The 14,369-nt window shown below is 53.6% G+C and overlaps 2 protein-coding genes across 2 annotated transcripts; both read left to right on the forward strand.

Moving 5' to 3' along the window:
* Window positions 1-989: 989 nt before the first annotated feature.
* On the forward strand, window positions 990-3,051 carry KLK4 (kallikrein related peptidase 4). Its single transcript, XM_067719319.1, has 4 exons — window positions 990-1,122; window positions 1,545-1,795; window positions 1,883-2,019; window positions 2,626-3,051. The coding sequence occupies exons 2-4, from the start codon at window positions 1,606-1,608 to the stop codon at window positions 2,776-2,778; spliced, it is 480 nt and encodes a 159-aa protein (XP_067575420.1). The 5' UTR covers window positions 990-1,122; window positions 1,545-1,605; the 3' UTR covers window positions 2,779-3,051.
* A 7,107-nt stretch (window positions 3,052-10,158) lies between these two features.
* Window positions 10,159-13,653, forward strand: LOC137214912 (kallikrein-15-like). Its single transcript, XM_067719331.1, is given in 4 exon segments — window positions 10,159-10,206; window positions 13,039-13,202; window positions 13,477-13,531; window positions 13,534-13,653. Coding segments are annotated over 4 exon segments (387 nt in total).
* Window positions 13,654-14,369: the final 716 nt, after the last annotated feature.

The following is a 14,369-nucleotide window of genomic DNA, read 5'->3' on the forward strand; positions in this document are numbered from 1 at the left end:
CTGGGGAGCCTGGGGTGCCGCTAAAAGGGAGATGGTGCTTCTGGGGGAGTCACCCATCGCTGGCGATCTGTGCCTGCTTCCTGGGTCTCCGATCCTTGGGCCCCCAGACAGCCACATCACGGGACGGTGTGATAGGGTTTCTGTGTGAGCCGGCTTTTTGCTGCTATGGGGGAGGCTGAGCCAGGGAAGGAGAGGCTTGGAGGGCCATAGAGTGTGGCACTGCCTCGAGTGTCTGGCTGTGTCGCCCTTGCCTCTGCCACCTTGTGTGAGGGGGTCTACTTGTGCTGGGAGGCTCATAGCCCCAGTAGTGCATTGTCGAGGCGCGCGCGCGTGTGTGTGTGTGTGTGTGTGTGAGAGAGAGAGAGCGAGAGAGGTGACATGTGGGTCCCAGAGATCTATGTGACACACTTACAGCTGAAAGTCTCCTCTTGACAAGTGACCCCACTTCCTATACCCTGATCTCCGCCTCTTGAATCTGATCCGTGGAGTAACAGGCCTGCACTGTGATCCCGCCCCCTTCTCACTCATTCTTGATTCCGCCCCTAAGAGCCTAACTGTCCTCAGGATCCCTGACTCCATCCCAGCGGTCCTGACCACACCGCCTGCACTGTGACCCCGCCCCCAAGTGGCCTAGTCCTGCCTCCTGAGTCTGTCCCCCAGCCCTGACCACGCCCCCCTGGACCGAGATTTTCCCCCCACCCCCCACCAAGCTCTCACAAGCCCTGGTTCCACCCTGAGCCCATCCCCCTGACCTCGGAAGCCCTGATCTAGCCCCTGCACCGTGGCCACGCCCCTGCTCTGTGGCCACGCCCCCGAAAGCCGTGACCACGCCCCCAGGAATAAGTGTCCAGCCTTCTGGGCCTTTTCCCCAGGCCTGACCACGCCCCTGCACCGAGCCCCGCCCCCAGAAGCCCCCGTTCCCCTCTGAGCCCGTCCCCCAGCCCTGAATCCGCCCTCAGGATCCCTCGCCTGGGGTGGAGGCGGCGACATCATAAACGGCGAGGACTGCCACCCGCACTCGCAGCCTTGGCAGGCGGCACTGTTCTTGGAAAAGGAATTTTTCTGCGGGGGCGTCCTGGTGCATCCTCAATGGGTGCTGTCAGCCGCACACTGTTTCCAGAAGTGAGTGCAGGGCGGGGCGGGGACGGGGGCGGGGCCTGGGTCCTAGGGAGGACCCGGAGGTATGGTGAGCTGAGGGGAAGCGCTTAATAGGTTCAGTCCCTGGGTACTAAAAGTGAAAACCAGTGTGAAGGAAGGCTCTGCGAGGGAGGCGGGAGCTATGTGTTGCTTTGGAAGGACTCAAGAGTCCTGGGTTGAAATCCCAGCTCAGCTGCTGAGTTACTAGTGACTTAAGGCAAGTTCTTGTCCCTGGATTATGATTGTGCCTTAGGTTGGGTAGCTCTCAGCGCAGGGCTTAGCAAGGAAGATGGGGCTAGGGTAAGGGGCTGGAGATGAGGCTGTGGCTGAAGGCAAGAATGGAGATAACGGTGCAGTAGCCACAAAGCTATTCTGTCCCCACCCCACCCCCACCCTGTGGCCCTCAGTTCCTATACCATCAGGCTGGGTCTGCACAGTCTTGAGGACGACCATGAACCAGGCGGTCAGATGATGGAGGCTCACCTCTCCATCCAGCACCCAGAGTACAACAGACCATCTTTTGCCAACGACCTCATGCTCATCAAGTTGGAAGAATTGGTGCCCCAGTCTGACACCATCCAAAACATCGGCGTCGCCTCACAGTGCCCGACCGCTGGGGATTCTTGCCTCGTTTCCGGCTGGGGTCGGCTAAAGAATGGTGAGCTCGGGAGTGTGGGTGTGTCCGGCCTCTCTGAGGGGGTTCTCTGCCCAGCCAGAGAGGCTAATCCGATGCTCTGCGTCCCAGGCAGACTGCCCAAAGTGCTCCAATGCGTGAATATCTCAGTGGTGTCGGAGGAGATCTGCAGTGAACTCTATGCCCCTGTGTACCACCCCAGCATGTTCTGCGCTGGCGGAGGCCAGGACCAAAAGGACTCCTGCCATGTGAGAGATGGGAGAAGGGAAGAGGGGAGAAGATCCAGGGAGAGATGGAGAAGGGAGGGGACAGGGAACCATGGTGAGAAACAGAGATACGGGAAGATAGTGTGACAAATGGGGAGAGAGACTGAAAGAGAGAAGTCGACACAGGAATAAGGAGAAGCAAAGAAAGACAGAAATAGAGAAAGACAGATTCAGTAACGCAGGAACACACACGCACACCCACAGAGAAACAGACACACAGACGCGTAGAGATGAAATGCCAAGTGAAATAGGAAAAAAAACAAAAATAGAATATACAAAGAGATGCAGAGAGGCACAGAGACTCCAGGGGTCGTTGAGACAGAGAAATAAGCTATAAGGGGAGAAAAAGAAGGAGGGACACAAACAGAGACAGAACAGTAACAAACCCAAGAGCATCTACCAGCTGTTAGGATGTAGGGGAGCAGAATTGGTGCGGTCAGGGCTCTAGAATGAACGTTTAAGGAATATGTTGCTATCTTTTTTTTTCCCCCTCTCCTGCCATGGCTTCTCATTTGGTTCCTTTCTGATCTCACATCTATCTCCATCTCTCTGTGTTTTGGATTCTCATTCTCTGTCTCTCCACAACAGGGTGACTCTGGGGGCCCCCTGGTCTGCAACGGGTCCCTGCAGGGCCTTGTGTCCTTTGGACAATCCCCCTGTGGCCAGCCCAACGTGCCAGGCGTCTACACCAACCTCTGCAAGTTCACAGACTGGATACAGAAAACCATCCAGGCCAGTTAACTCCAGGGACTGGGACCCATGAAATTGAACCCCCAAATATAAGCTGCTGAAGGAATTCAGGAATCTGGGTTCCCAGTGCCTTCCTCCTTCAGACCCAGGAGTCTAGACCCCCTCCCCCATCCCCAGTAGTCCAGTCCTGCTAAGAATATCTTCCTGTACACAGTGCCCCTAGTGGCACAATGTTGACCCCGCCTTACCATTGGTAGAGAAAGCTGGGTTTTCACTGTCATTTGTCCCTTCCTCTAAGCCCAGAAATAAAGTCGAAGAGAAGCACGGGCTCGGCTCAGACTCTTCTCCTTACTTCCCTTCCCATCCAAGGGATTCCAGCAAATAGCTTTCCCTCCTTGTGCCTCAGTTTCCCCATCTGGGAAATGGGAGCCTTGACCAGGAGAGCCACAGGATCCCCAAGGAACGAGACATAGCTGGAAGGTTAAGAGAACTGATTCTGTGGATGTTGTCCAACTTCTGAAAAGTCAAATCAGCAAACGGCAAATTAATGGGATTTACTTATTCGGTTTATGTAGCTTTCACTGACTTCTTTTGGTTTGGTCTTCTTAAGAATTTTAAGAATTCTAAGAATTTTAAGAATTCTCGATTTGTAGCTGCCTCAGGACCCTCCTGCTGTAGCTGGAGACTGGTGGGAAGAATCTGGGGGGCGGCGGGGAAGGGGGGGGTCTGAGGACAGAGAGAGGGGAGACTGGGGACCCAAGAATATAAGGAATTGTTATTATACCATAATAATTGTTATTATACTAAATAGAATATACGGATGAGAATTTATATTCATACGTATATTCATAAATATACTGTGAATCTATTCTTAAGGAAATATTTAAATTTTTATGTACCTCTTAATGTATCCTCAAATATATAAAGAGTGAAGTAACTAAAAGTAAGATAGACAAATCCCCACTCATAAAAGAGGATTTGGGGATTCCCTGACGGTCTAGTGGTTAGGACTTGGTGCTTTCACTGCCAAGGGAGCAAGCTTGATGCCTGGTTGGAGAACTAAGATCCCGCAAGTGGCGAGGCGTGGCCAAAATTTTGTTTTTAATTAAAAAATGTTAAAAAGAGGATTTTAAGGTGACTCAAAAAAATAATCGAACAAACAAGATAAAAATGGATAAGGACATAGATGATTTGAACAATGTGATTAACAAACTTTAATGGTCACATATAGAACGTTGCACCCAATATCTGAAGAACATACAATCTTGTCAAAACACAATACCTACCAGAATGGCTAAGATTAAAAAGATGGACAGTGGGCTTCCCTGGTGGCGCAGTGGTTGGGAGTCCGCCTGCCGATGCAGGGGACACGGGTTCGTGCCCCGGTCCGGGAAGATCCCACATGCCGCAGAGCGGCTGGGCCCGTGAGCCATGGCCACTGAGCCTGCGCGTCCGGAGCCTGTGCTCCGCAACGGGAGAGGCCGTAACAGTGAGAGGCCCGCGTACCGCAAAAAAAAAAAAAAAAAAAAAAAGTCTCAGAGTAAAGTAAGCTGTACTTGGGGCGTCCCCCCTGCTCGATGTCACACTCTCAAGCTGGGGCCTCACACACCTGTTTTCTCTCCCTGGGTCTCAGTTTCCCCATCTGTAAAACGGGGGTCTTGATAAAGGGGTTTCAAAGAGAGATGCCACAACTGAGAGATGGAGAGCCCCCACTTCAGCAAGTCCTTATCTACTGCTGCCTGACTGTGTCCTCTGAGAAAGACCCCACAACCACCACTCCCCAGCATTCTGGGAAAACAGGCCTGATAACGGCCTGGGATTACTCAGCACTGATTAAGTGTCAGGCACGAATTTCAGGCACTGACGCCTCAAAACACTCCCACGAGGCAGAAACAATGATTATTCTCAGCTTACAGAGGAGGAAACGGAGGCACAGGAAGGCCGAGTGGCTTGCCTAAAGACACACAGCATTATGTGTTGGAGGCAGGATTCGATCCTGGTTGCCTGGAGCCAGAGTCCACGTCTGAATCATGTCCTGGGTTAACCCGTCTTTCACGCACCAGCCTAATTTCGATTTACACACCTGCCCTGTGCATATTACCTCGTCCAACCCCACCCACTTCCACTCCTCCCCCACTCTAAGACCCCATCACGGGTGAGCACTGATAACCAGAGAGGTGATGTTTCACACTCAAGGAAGCACAGGACTTCCTGGACCATCCTCTTGTCCCTCCCCCCAGACTTCTGCAGCCTGGATGACCTTGAGCATGGGTGGGGGGGGGGGCTCTGTCCTCGCCACCGTCTGCTCATGTGTGTGGAATTGTTTACTGTGTGCTCTTAGCTCCTTACACGCACTAACTCTTACTCCTTGCAAAACTCTGTGGTTTTATCTGATTATTATTGAATAAAATTATCTGATTTTAAGGATGAGAAACTGAAAGCACTTACCAGAATTTCCAAAACATCAAGTAGTGGAGCAGGGGTCTGAGCCCAGGACCCTGAAACTCCACTTTTGACTGGCTCCGTAATGAAGGGGGAGGGGGGGTTGTGGTGAGATGGAATTAGAGGAGGGCCGACACTACGTGAGGAGTTCCCTGGGGCATCGAGAGTCCAGTCCCCCTCCCAGGGTGGGCAGGATGCAGTGACTGTCTCCCTGGGGCAAGGGTTCCAGATGAGGTTTGTTCCCTCGGGGGATCCAAAGGGGCTCAAACACCAGGCCGAAGGCATTTGTCCAGGGGTGACGGGGAGTCTCCACGGAAGGGTTGTGAGCAGGGAAGGGGCAGGGTCAGCTCTGAGTGTAAAGAGAGACCCTCTGAAGCCAACTAGTGGTGGACAGGAGGGGACAGACTGGAGGGTGGGAGGCCGCGGTGGAGGCTGGGGTGAGGGTCCAAGAATAGAGGGGAACACCTGAGCCAGACCGAGGGGACAGAGAAGAGGGACAGGGCTGGGTACCGCTGGGCTGTAGGGGATGAGGGGAGGGAAGGGGTGGAGACAGCACCCTCGGGGATCTGGCCACATGACTGAGTGGACAGTGGGGGCTGTCCCTGGGATGGGAAACATGAGAGGAAGGGGGAGGAGAGTTTGGGGAAAGAGAGAAATGTGTTAGGTCACAGTGAGTGAGAGAGATCTAGAGACCCCGGGCAGGGGTGGGTGTCTCCCGGGAGCAGGTGGCTGCCCAAGGCTGGAATTCAGGGTCAGATGGAGGAGAACTGCTTGGTTGGTGGTTGAACCATGGAGGTGATGAAAGAAAGACTCTAGGGAGTGTTCCCAGGAGGAGGAATAGGGCAGGACTCAGGCCGTAGTGGAGGGGAAGGACGTCTGGGGAGATGCCCCGGAGGACGTTGGTCACCCAAGTCTAACTCGGCCAGAGTGGGCGGGCGGTGCGGGGGAGGGGCGTTGACATCGCCGTGTCGGGGACAAGGCGAGGCGCGGCGCCCTCCCGAGGAGCCTGCGCACAGGTCCGGTAAGAGCCTGGGCTGCGCTCTGGCATGATTTCAGAGTCCCATCCGTGTCGCGGAGACGGTTACAATACCTGCCTGTGTGGGCTGGTGGGAGGAGCATGTGTGATCTTGATGGAAAGCGCTTAGCCTGGCACCCGGGAAGCCCTCGTTATGATCACCCCTCACCACCACCCGGCTCCAACAGAGGGAGGTGTCTCCAGGGGTGGAGATGAACAGACCAGCTAGGTGTTCCCAAAGACAGACACTGGATTCTTCCCGCCCTCTGTCGTGACCTTTGCCGGGATGCCCCTCTCTGGGTCTCAGTCTCCTCTATATTAAGGAGGAAGGACTTCCCTGGTGGTCCAGTGGTTAAGACTCCATGCTTCCAACGCAGGGGGCACAGGTTCGATCCTTGGTCAGGGAACTAAGATCCCACGTGCCGGCACAGTCAAAAAAAAAAAAAAAGAAGGAGGAAGGCGTCCATAATAAACACCTCACGGGGCTGTCAGAAGGATGAATGAGATAATGCAAGGCCAACACTCCATGAACAGAGGCTGCTCAAGTGAAGCTGCCGTCCGCTGTGAGTCCAAAGACCTTGAGCACGAATTTGTGGCAAAATGAAGGGACAGAGTAGTTCTAGAATAGCTTCTAGCCTGGGAGCCAAACTATCTGGGGGTCCCAGAACATCTGAAGATGACAGGGTTCTAGAATGTCTAGAGATCTGTGGTTTTAGACTATTTTACCGTCTTGGGTTCTAGAGCATCTGAGGACCTAGATTTCCAGAATATCTCAGGCCCTTCTATTCTAGAATCTGAAGGTCTGGTATTCTAGAGCTGTTGAAGGTCTGGGGTTCTAGAGTGACAGAGACCCTAGGATTCTGGAATAACTAAGGGTCTATGGTTCTGGAATGTCTGAAAGACATCTGGGGGCTTAGACACCATCATTTTCCCATATTATCTGTGAGGAAGTCAAGTGCCAGGGACCCCTAGGCATTGGCCACTGATGTCCTTAACAGTCAGCCCCGATCATGCAGCCCCTTCCTATATATGTGACGGATTTCCAGAAACAGGGAGAAACTATGCTTATAATAGCTCCCATCTTTCACTGGGTGATCTGAGGTCAGTATTTCCTTCTACTGCGCCTCTTCGTTATTTAGACAAGCCACGGTAGACTCTAGACAATTCCCCAGGGCCCTCTATGGTCCTGAGACACTGGTAAACAAACTTAAATTCCCCAAGCTTTGGGTCATCTTAACGATGCTCTCCAGTCTCCAGAAAACAGAATCCAGATTTCGAGCCTCAGGATGCAGAAGGAAGACTGCAAGATCCAGAATGAAGACTCTAGTCTCCCAGTCTCTAAAGTCATGCTCTAGAGTCAAGAGTCTAGGAACCTCAGAATCCTGGAAGCCAGGCCCCTGTCTCCTTGTCCAGTCGCTTAAATACGCAATGCAGTTTTTTGGGTTTTTTGGGGGGGTGTTTGTTTTAGTTTTTTTGGCTGCACCAGGTCTTAGTTGCAGCACGTGAACTCTTACTTGAGGCATGCATGCAGGATCTAGTTCCCTGACCAGGGATCGAACCCAGGCCCCCTGCATTGGGAGTGCAGAGTCTTACCCACTGGACCACGAGGGAAGTCCCCTCAATGCAGATTTGAAACTCCGTACTTCACATTCCGAAGTCAATCCATGAACCCTCAGAGTCTAGACTCAGACTCTAGAATCCAGGCCCCATAACTCAAAATCCAAAATCTATCATTCATAGTCCAGGCCCCAAAACCTCAAGTCCTAGAGTCCAAACGTCAGACTCCAGATTCTTAGTCTGGACTCTAGAGTCAGAGGCCCTGGATCTAGAATCCAAGACTGAGACCTGTCACTCAAAGGCCGGAGTCCAGGATCCAGCTTCCAGACCCAAACTCCAGAAGTCACATTCCAAAATCCACTCCCGGCTTCAAGTCATGAGTGGCCGGTTCTAGGCCCCAAAGTCAGAATCCAGAATTGGAGATCCAGAATCAAAGCTGAAGATCCAGAAAGATCCAGAACCCAAAGTTGGGAGGTTCAGACTCCAAGATCCAGAATTGGGGATATATATCCAGAACCCAAGGTCCAGAATTGGATAGCCAGACCCAGGATCCACTGTCCAGAATCAGAGATCCAAGATCCAGAATCCAGAAGAGCGGGTTCCGAATCCAGAATCAGGGATCCAGAATGGGGGGGTCCCGGTCCAGCTCCAGAACCCAAGATCCAGACCCCTAGTCCAGGCACCAGAAGTATGACTCTAGAATCCAGACCCCAGATTCCAGGTTACGTGCTCCAGGCTCCTGGTTCTATATTTTGATCTCCTCCAATTTTCTGCTCTTGCCCTACTGTCTCCTCCCCCTTGACAAACTGCCCTTGGTAGGGAAATTCCTCCTCAGAGACTCAGACAAAAGCTTCAGCCTAATAAATGCTTCGTAGGTCCTGTCCCCCACCCCACTAGCCACTCAGGCATCCCTGCCTGTAAACCTGGCTCTCAGCCACTTCCCACCTCACCCTATCCCCCTCCCCCAAGACCCGGGTGGGGCCGGGAGCTTATAAATTCAGGCATTCATGTGCCTGCTCGCTTTCTTCTGGCTTCCAAGCTACCCCAGATGCTGCTGGAGGATCTGGAGGGGGGTGAGATCTTTGAGATGGGGCAGGGGGTTTGGAGTGAGGAGAGACACAGGTCTTCCCTGGTCTAGGGGAGACATGGGATGTCCTCGTTCCAGGGAGCAGACATGGACTTCCCTGAGGGACTTGCATGTCAAGGGCACCTGGGTAGGTCCATGGGTTGTTTGCTGAGGCACCGAGTTGAGCCTGAACCAAGAAAACGTCCTGGAGATGCGAGAGGGAGCTGCAGCGGTGAGGTGGGGGAGGGCACGGAGTACATCAGGAGGACGTCTTCTAAAGCACTTGTACCAGAGCCAGGAACAAGGTCAGGAGTTATCATGCGTGCAGGTCAGCTCAGCACAATCTCCCTGAGGCCTCCTGTGTGCCCGGCCCCTGGCTGGGCAGTGCTGGGGACACAGAGAGGACCTGAGCTGAGCACACCTGGGGATGGAACCAGAACAGGCACTATAGGACCCAGAAGAGATACCTGTTAGGTATCGGGGTCTTCCAGAAGAGGCGAGGGCTGAGCCTCAGAGGACAAATAGGAATTTGGAAGATGCGGGGGGGAAAGGGCTTTACTTCAAGCCCAAAGCTTGCCTAGCTCTGGGCAGTGCTGGGGAACCAGAGTGCAGTCAGGCTGGGCTCGCCCTCAGGGAGCTCTCGGTCTGGGAGGGGAGGCAGACACCGCTGACTCAGGGAGGTCAGAAAAGGCCTCCAGGAGGATGTGGACCTTGAAGGGACTGGCATACCTGGAAGGAGGAACGGCCTGAACAAAAATGTGGAGGCATGAAATTGCAAGAAGGAAAATGGGAAGAAATAGCCTAGACGCGCAAGGTCACGAGAGACCCGGCCAGAAGGGCTAGAAGGGGAGAAGCCACTCATGGCCTCGCAAGTGAGGCTGGGGGACTGGGACTTTATCCTGGGGGTGCCGGGGGTCAGCTCCGGGTGTAGGGGTGTCCTGTGGAGCCAGGTAGGGGTACAGGCTGTGAGGAGTGTGGGATTTGAGTGGAGGGACAGGCTTGGTAAGGACCCAAGAGGCCAGATAAGAGGCTGGTGTGGGATTTGGGGAAAGAATATATCCTGAGCTAAAGCTTTGGGGTCAGTGGATGGTGTTGGGCTCTGCCAGGCTGTGGGTGTACCTGGGAGTCTGTCCCGGTGCCTGGAGAAACAGCAGACCCTTGGGAGATGGAGAGCCCGGGAGGGAGAGCAGTTTGGGGTGGGGCACAAGGATGGTGAAAAGGGGTTTCTTAAGAGCAGGTGGGATGAGTTTGTGTCTGGAGGGATCCAGGTGGGGGCAGGAGGATCCACCCTCACACCCGCTCGCTCTCTCCCCTCCCCAGACATCAGCAGAGCCCTGGTCCCTCCTTCGCAATGTGGCTTCTCCTCACCTTCTCCTTCCTGCTGACGTCTGCAGGTGAGGTGGGCCCAGGTCAGGTCCGGGCCAGCGGGAGTGTAGTGCCACCTAATTCCCCAGCCTATCCGGGTCCTGCAATCTGCCAGCAGCGCCTCCCTCACTCGGGGACCACCTGCTGATCCTTCCCCCACACCCACCTCAGCCACATGCCGACATCCCCGGGTCCTCGCCCTACCCCAAGAGCTGTCAGGGGCCTGGCGCTGCTCTGGAGTCCCCATGACAATGAACATGGCCCTTGGGTGACACAGACCCGAGTTCGAGTTCTGGGGCCGCCCCTTCCTTGCTGTGTGACCTTGAGGAAATTGCTTCCCCTTTCTGGTCCTTCAGTGCCTTCTTTAGAAGACAGCACCTACCTGCAAGAATGACGGTAAGGGCTCAATAGCACGATGTAGGTAAAGCTTATGCTGAGCATTAAATACATGTTGGGAAGCTCAAGAACACAGACTCCGGGTTCAAATCCTGCCTCTGCCGCTTTCTAGTTACTTAACGTCTCTGTGACTCAGGTTCCCTAACTGTACCGTGGAGATAACAACAGATGCTCTCTCATAGGGTTGTTGTGAGGATTAAATGCGGTCCCGGACCCGGGCACCGCCCTGTAAAGGTGTGTTAGCGTTGCTGGGCACTTGGTATATTCCAGACACAGTGCTCAGCACTCATCTGGTCCCCTGTGGCCCAGAGAGGGGCAGCCGCTGGGTCAAGGTGACCCCAGGCGGCAGGAGAGCTCCAGACCGCGTTCAGCCACCACCCGTGGAGAAATTAACTGTAACCTGATGCCTCTACCCAGGAGAGGTTGAAGGTGGACTTTTATTAACCCCCCCACATGACCCTCACTTCTGGGGGCCCCTCAGACCTCCCCGCTGCTGCCAGCCTCCCCTCAGGCGCTCTCTGTGCTCTTTCCTCCCTGCCCCCACCCCCTGCCCGCTGCACCCAGCTAGGGCCTCCGCCCTCCTCCGGCTTGGACTGGCCAGGGGCGGCCTCAGTGCCCAGCTGTTCAACCCGCACCCTCTGTCCTTCTCTGTAGGACGACCCCACCCTTCCCTTGTTAAGTCCCTTGTCCACCACATCCGCGTTCCCCCGGCCTTGCCAGGGCCCTTGGCCCAGTTCCTGACCTTGGCAGGTAGAGTGTGGGCATTTGGTGTGGCTGTGCACATCTTGCCCCATTGTGGGTGTCTGTGTGCCTGGCTGTGACCCTGAGGGGACATATCCACGTTGCCCAGTGTAGGGGGTCATGGTCCTATGACCTTGACGCATCCCCGTGCATGTCCTCGTGCATGGTGCAGTGTGGGCAAGGGGAGCGTGTGTGCGCAGAGTCCTTCGTGTCTACATCCCGCCCACATGTCTGAGCCAGGTCCCCAACTGTGAAACTCAATTAGTGACCCTGAACACCCAGTGAATGACGTGGGGGCTGATCTAGAGATGGATAAGTATGTCGTGACCTGGCTGCCTGTGTCCTGAGCAATGTGTCTTTGACCTTGAATGCCACCTTTGTGTCCCATGTTTCCCTGGGTCTGATCTAGTGGGTCCACATCTGAGCTCTGGCCCTCTCGGTCGGTTTTATAACTTTGAATCCCCACAAAGTGACTTGGGAATGAATAACGGTTTTGACCTTGACGATCTTTACCCGGGTCTGCACATATGTCTGGCTTACTTTGGCTAAATTTGTGTCCACAACCTGAACATCCACACATATGTCTACATAAATAAATCTATATGTCCTTTGTTTAAAATAACTAATATTTTTAAAGCAGTTACAATATGCCAGGCATCGTACACACACTCTCTCACTCTCTCTCTCTCTCTCTTGCTCTCTTTCCCATTTAATTCTTACAACAATCCCATTATACAGATGAGGAAATAGAGGCACAGAAAAGTCCATTTGCTCAAAGTCTCACAGATAATATGTTTGGATCCAGGATTTTTTACTCTATCACTTCAGGTTTAACCACTATACTATAGACCCATGTTGGTGACAAGTCTTTTGGGACCTGAGTGTGTATCGGTGTCTCTCCCTGTGTACCCTCATTCAGGACCTCACCCTGTTGTTCAGATCCCGTGTGCAAGTGTGCAAATCTGTGGCCTAGTGTATGCAGATCCACGCTGGAGTCTGTAAATTTAGGTCTGAGCTTCTATGTCCAAACCTGTGCCCGTGAACGTGTGTGTGTGCGGACATATACGCACACAGGCTCATGCCTTAACTATCCTGTTCACACACACATACGAAGTTCTGTGCTGTGATTCTTGAAGCTGCAACCCATGTCCACGCAAATGAATTTCAGCTGAAAGTGCTGTCTATATCGGTTCCTGAGTTTGGAAGACTGGCTGTGCCTGTATGTTTGCCCATGACCTTGTGTGGCTACATCTGTGTCCTTGTAAGATACTGCATTTGGCTGAGATGTCCAGACTCTGGGGCCAAGAATGTGTGTCCCACAGACTGAGTGGCCACACCCTTCTGGTGTCTGTGACAGCTTGGTGAACTTGAATGGCTGGTTTCAAGTGACCATCTGTCTGGACCTATATCCATTGTCCTTGTCTCTACTCCCAATCCCAGAGGACTGCCTGCCCTCTGGTCCTCTCCCTGTCCTCTCTCTCCCGGAGTCCTATAGCAAACGAGTGGGGGCTGAGGGCAGAGGGACAGTTCTGGGGAAAACAAGCAGCAGTTGTAAAAGCTAGAGAGAAGGCGGTGCTTAAAATTCCACAGGAGGGACATCTTAAGAAGTTGGGGAAAGGCAACAGGTGGAAAATGTATAGTGAGGTCAGGGTACAAGGAAGGTGTAGGGTGCAAGGGAGAGGACTCTGTCCTCGGGGATCTTCCTCTGTCTCCTCTCTCAGTGGCGCAGGATGACAGTGACAAGGTGCTGAGTGGTGACGAGTGTGTGCCCCACTCCCAGACATGGCAGGTGGCCCTCTTCGAGCATAGACGCCTTAACTGCGGTGGTCCCCTCATCTCCCCGCACTGGGTGCTCTCTGCAGCCCACTGCCAAACGCGCTATGAAGGCTTAGGGTCCTGACGGGCCGTGGCGGGAGGGTCTAGGGATCTCACAATCATGGATTCTGAGGAAAAGAGCTGGAGCCTGGGGATTGAGTTCCAGGTGTGTGCATGACTTTGGCACCTTGGTCTCTAAGAGGCAGAGGCTGAAACTATTGGCTTCGGGGCCTTGCGGAAAGGCTGACGGGATCTCCAGATTCCCAGAGGGTCAGGGGACCCAAAGTTGCCCACTCTCTGATCTTTCTGTCCACTCCTCACTCCATTTGCGGCTAACCGCTCACCCGCACAGCTCCACGAGAGTGCGCTTAGGCGAGCACAACCTGCGCCAGCGCGATGGCGCAGTGACTTCAGGGGACCCCTGGTCTGTGGGGATGTCCTGCAGGGCATTGTGTCCTGGGGTGATGTCCCCTGCGACACAACCACCAAGCCCAGTGTCTGTACCAAAGTCTGCAGCTACTTGGAGTAGATCAAGGAAACCATGAAGAGGAACTGACTATTCTGGGCTACCACCTGTGTCCCTGACTACACAGAAGTCCCCATGGCTGGCCAGCAGCCCCATCTTGACCTGGAACAGAACTGGGCCATCCCCCAAGGCCCCGTCCAAGACCCAGAGGTTAGCCAAGGACTTGCCCCTCTGAGACCAGAGCTGGTGCTTCAGGTCACCTGTTTGATACCAGAATAACAGAAAACACTGATGCAAGTTTCTCTGTGGAAGTTTCTGCAACTTACTTCTGGGGATGAAGGGAAACGGGGGCCACAGACTGGGTGGGGAACTCACGGCCACTATCTACTGTTCCTTTTCACCCACTGCCCTGACGTTCATTCAGCATCTAGGACCGGCTATTTCATCTTGAGTGAAAGACCCAACCTCAGTCAGCCTGGGTTTCCCCCATCTCATATTGCTTTCCTCAGAGGGTTGCTGTGAGGATTAAATGAGGTGATTCCTAGGAACTGATTTGAATAATGCCTGGCACTGAGAAAATACTCTGTGTTTCTGGACCCTAGTGAAAGAACGCAGCACATACTACATGCTCAAGAATGACTTCGTTTTCTTCAAGATCTAGGCTTCCTGGTCGCCATGGCGAAAAGGCAAAAACTCTCCTTTCCTTAGGCAGGTTCCTGACCTACAGCAGAGGTTGGGCCCCCATGAGCTGCTTTGATTTTACTGAAGAGCCAGGAGAA

This window comes from Pseudorca crassidens, chromosome 20 (assembly GCF_039906515.1).
Source record: "Pseudorca crassidens isolate mPseCra1 chromosome 20, mPseCra1.hap1, whole genome shotgun sequence".
Lineage (NCBI taxonomy): Eukaryota > Metazoa > Chordata > Mammalia > Artiodactyla > Delphinidae > Pseudorca > Pseudorca crassidens.